At 39.2% G+C, this 5,000-nt stretch overlaps 1 protein-coding gene across 1 annotated transcript in view; it reads right to left on the reverse strand.

Annotated features, from left to right (window-relative positions):
• Nucleotides 1-5,000, reverse strand: part of LOC138859375 (uncharacterized) — a 14,808-nt gene that overhangs the window by 1,014 nt on the left and 8,794 nt on the right. The window contains exons 2-3 of the mRNA XM_070114189.1: nt 823-843; nt 1-40 (exon numbers count right to left, since the gene is read on the reverse strand). The exon at nt 1-40 is cut by the window's left edge and continues 1,014 nt beyond it. Of these exons, the coding sequence (XP_069970290.1) occupies nt 1-40; nt 823-843 (61 nt within the window). The remainder of the gene's footprint in view (nt 41-822; nt 844-5,000) is intronic.

Consider the following 5,000-nt stretch of genomic DNA (forward strand, 5'->3'; position numbering starts at 1 on the left):
AAATGGTGTATATTTGTATAGGGAGTTGTAGTTGTAACTTCTATTGGTGTGATAGATAATAAGTTGTAATGTAGGTGTAGTGAATAGCAGATTATACTATATGTATACTGACTAGTTTCTACTAGAGTTATATTGATTAGCTAGTTATACAAATGAGATAATGATTGATTGGTTGTACCTAATTGGAGTATGTAGAAAGGTATGAATGAGAATGAATATCTTCACAATACAAGAGATGTATTTTACCGGTTTCGAATATATCTTCGTCACATTTCTTGTATTGTGAAGATATTCTCATTCATAACTATCTACATTTGTCAACATGAATACGGTTCATAATTAGAGGAAGTTAATTAAGTAGTTTGCAATTATTCTGATTAATGAGGTTGTATTTGATTGACTTGTTGGTTGTGGTAAGAATATACTCACTGACAGGTTGTTAAATAAAAGTAAACTGGCGAGAGGTTGTAAGTACTAAAGGTATACTGGCCTACATGTTTTATTGAAGGGGTTGTATTCAATGTTGTGATTTTTGTATTGTTGTTATTTTTGTTATTGATGTTCACTGTTTGCTGTTTTTGTTGTTGTTCTTGTTATTATTTGGATTATTATTATCTATTTTTGTTAATACAGTCATAATTGTTATTGTAACTGTTGTTCTTCTTGTTATATGAACTATTGTTATTCATTTTTGTTAATACTGTTATAGTTGTTATTGTAAATGTTGTTATTGCTGTTGTTTTTTATAGTTGTTATTGTTGTCATCTTTTATGGTTGTTATTTTCTTACGGTTGTTAGTGTTGTTAATAAGTCAGTACTTACGTTATATCCATGACTCGGTACCTGTGTGGATACCGAGCTGACTTGGGATCTGACTGGATAATCTGACTCGCTACCTGGAGGAGAGAAAAAGAAAAGAAAAGAGGGAGAAGAAGAGAGATAAGAATTAAGTACCAACTCAGGTAGTCTTAGTAACCAAGATAATAGAACATATTGGCTGATTGGGGACTTATCTTCACTTTCCCTCCTTCTCATCTCCCTCCCCTCCTTCCTTTTTTTTCCTTCTCCTACTCTCTCCTCCCTCTCTCTTCTTCTTTTCTCTCCCGCCTCTCCATCTTCTCCCTTCCTCTCTCTCTCTATTTCCTCCCCCCTCTCCCCCTCTCCCTCTTCCTTCCTCTTTCCCTCCCTTCCTCTCTCACTCTCTTTTCCTCCTCCTCTCCCTTCTCTCTCCCCTCTTTCCTCCCCCTCTCCCCCTCCTCCCTCTCTCTTCCTTCCTCTTTCCCTCCCCCTTTCTTTCCCTCTTTCCCTCCCCCTTTCTTTCCCTATCTCCCTCTTCCCTTCCTCTCCCCTCCCTCCTCCTCCCTCCCTTCCCCACGTGTCCCAAATGATTCCTCTTGTATCTTTATTTGCCTTTCTATCTTTTACCTTTCCTTGGCTTCCTCTTACCCCTTTCTTTTCCTTTCTCCATTGGTCTCGCCTCCCCTCTCTCTCCCCCTCCTCCCTTCCTTCCCTCCCCTCGTCTTGCCTATCTTTCCTTAAATCTTTCTCTCCCCCTCTCCCTCTCTTTCCTAAATATTTCTACCGCCCTCTTCCTCTTACTTTTCCTCTGGCATCTTACAACCCCTCCTCCTCCTCTTCCCCTTCCCTCAACCCCTCTCATCTTCCCCTTCCCCCACCCCCTCCCCCTCTGCTCTTACCTCAACCCCCCTCTCCCCACTTCTCCTTCCCTTTCCCTCCCCCATCCTCTTCACTAACCCCCACCCCCTCCCTCCCCTTCCCCAGACCCCTCCTTATCTACCTGCTCCCCACCACACCTCTCAACCGTCTACACCCACACATCTACAAAAACTTGTCTCGCTTTTACACTCACTCGCACACACACACACGTACAGATACACACACATGCACACACTCACACGCACGAACATACATACATCCATGCATAGATACACACATATATACATGTATTCCCACACATACATACACTCATTTACACATGTACTTACACACAAGCACATGCACACATACACACACGTACACACAAATACGCACACCTACACACACACACACACACACACACATACACACACACACACACACACACACACACGTACAAACACACACACACACACACACAGACACACACACCCACACGTACACACGCGCCTCCTCACACACACACACACACATACACACACGTGCAAACACACACACACACACACACACACACACACACACACACACACACACACACACACACACACACACACACACATACACACATACACACACACACACACTTACACACCCGCCTCCTCTCACACACACACACACACACACACACACACGAACAAACACACGTACAAACACACACATGTACACACTCACGTATACACACACGTACACACACACGTACAAACACACACGCACTCACACACACACACACACACACACACACACACACACACACACACACACACACACACACACACACACACACACACACACACACACACACACACACACACACACACACGTACACACCCGCCTCCTCACACACACACACTCACGCGCTTTCGTAAGAACTCTCCGCCCAGTCGCGCTCTCTAACGGAACTCTGAAGCAACGTCTTAAAAGATGGTGAGGGGGTGAGGAGGGGTGAGGGGGGAGGGGGTGAGGAGGGAGGGGGGAGGAATGAGGGGGTGAGGGGAAGAGGGAAGGAGGGGGAGAGGAGGAGGGGGGAGGAGGGGGAGGGGAAGGGGTGGGGGAGAGGGGAAAGGGGGTGAGGGGGTGGGGAGGGAGGGGGAAGGGAGGAAAATCCTGAACCAGTGTCTTAAAAGATCGTGGAGGAGGGAGAGGGGTGAGGGGGGGAGGGGTGAAGGGGTGAGAGGGGATGAAAAAGAAATCAATGTATTTTTATTTTTATTTTTAGGGAATTTGTAGTTGTTATGGTAGGTATGGTAGCAGTGATGATATTATTGATAATAAGAATGGTTTGGGTGATTATACTAATGGAAATGATGATAATGGTGATGATGATAATGGTATTGTAATAACATTGATAATGATGGTATTAGTAATGAGAATGGTGATAATTACAATAATAGTAAGGATAATGGTAATAGTAGTAATAATAATTATATTGGTAATGATGATAATAATGAGATGAAAGTAATAACAATAATGATAGTGAGATAAAAAACAATGAAAATAATTATTGTTAATAACAATAATGATAATAATAAGAAGAATGATAATACTAATAACAATAATAACATTAACCATTATCATATTAACCAATTTTACCCAAAATCGACAAAGACAAAAACAATAAGAAGAATTATGATAAAAAAAGATTAAGATAACAACAATGATAACAATGAGAAAATAACAAGTACAATTATAACAACAATAAGAAAAAAATAAACCCCATAAAAATAAGGAAAAACAAACAAACAAACACAAAAAACAAAAAAGGGGGAACGTCAATCTAAAAGCAATTAAAAAATAAGAAAAAAATAAATAATTATAAGGTTTTGAATTTGCAAAATAAGACAACAACCAAAAAATAAATAAAAGGCAAAACAATAAAACGAATAAAAAGGATAAATAAATAATTATGACTTTGAGTAGTACAAAGTAAGACAAGCACAAAAAAAAAAAAAATAGATAAAAGCTCTGAATATGCAAAAATAAGACAAACAAACCAAAACTAAACAATAAGATAAATAAATAAAACTTTGGAATATACAAAATAAGACAAAAATATAAACGATAAAATAGATAAATGCAATAAACAAAGGCTTACAATATGCAACTGTCTTCACCTGTTGGACATTACCACCCCCTTCCCTTCCCTCCTCCCCCTCCCCACCCCCTTCCATCCCCTTCCCCTCCATCCCTCTCCATCCCCTCCCCACCTTCCTCCTCCCTCCCCTTCCCTCCACTCCCTTCCTTCCTCCCTCCTTCCCCTACCCCTCCCCACCCCCCCCTCTCCCCCCCATCCCCTCCACCCTCCCTTCCATCCCCTTCCCCTCTTCCTCCTCCCTCCCTCCCTCCACCCCCCATCCCCTGCCACCTACCCTTCCTCCCTCTCCCATCCCTCCCCACCCCATCCCCACCCCCTCCCTCCCCTTCCCCCCCCAGCTACCAGGTGTGCAAGCCAGGTGCATCGTGCAACCCGCAATCTCCATTTTGGCGTCACATATCACGGGCTTGACTCGCTCTTGCCCTCGCGGTTGGACAGGTGTGTGGGTGCATTTCTCTTTTTTTTTTTAGCTTTTTTTTTTTTTTTAGTTTTTTATAATTCTTTTGGGGGGGTATTTTTTTTTTTTTATTCTTTTGTTCCCTTTTTTATTTTTCTTATTATATATATATATATTTTTTCTTTTGTTCCTTTTTTTAGTTTTTTTGTTTGTTTTTTCTTTTTTCTTTTTTGTTACTTTTTCTTTTTTTCTTATTTTGCTCTTTGTACCAATGTCGTAATTTTTATGTATTCTTTTTTGGTTTTTATTTTATCTTTTTTTCTTTTTTTAGTTTTTTTTTTCTTTTTCTTTTGTTACTTTTTCTTTTTTTCTTATTTTGCTCTTTGTAACAATGTCGTAATTTTTATGTATTCTTTTTTGGTTTTTATTTCATCTTTTTTTCCCTTTTTTTTCTTACTTTTTGTACCTTTTTGTACTTTTTTATTAATTAATTTTCGCTTTTTATTCTATTGTTTCTTTTTTTCTAATTTTATCACCAATATATCTTTTTGGAATATTTTAACAATAGATTTTTATTTTTTGTTTTTAAAGGACGATTCTTAGGGGGGGGAGGGGAGGATGATTCTTTTATTTATATTTATTCATCTTTTTTTTTTTTTTTTTTTTTTTTTTTTTTTTTTAGGATTCCTTAATTTCTTAATTTAGTGGATTTTTTAAATTAATCATTTATTCATTAAAATCTTAGTAGGAGGAGGTGTTTTTGTGTCTGCTTTTCTTTTCTTTTTTTTGGAATTA

The sequence above is a fragment of the Penaeus vannamei genome, chromosome 35 (genome assembly GCF_042767895.1).
Source record: "Penaeus vannamei isolate JL-2024 chromosome 35, ASM4276789v1, whole genome shotgun sequence".
Lineage (NCBI taxonomy): Eukaryota > Metazoa > Arthropoda > Malacostraca > Decapoda > Penaeidae > Penaeus > Penaeus vannamei.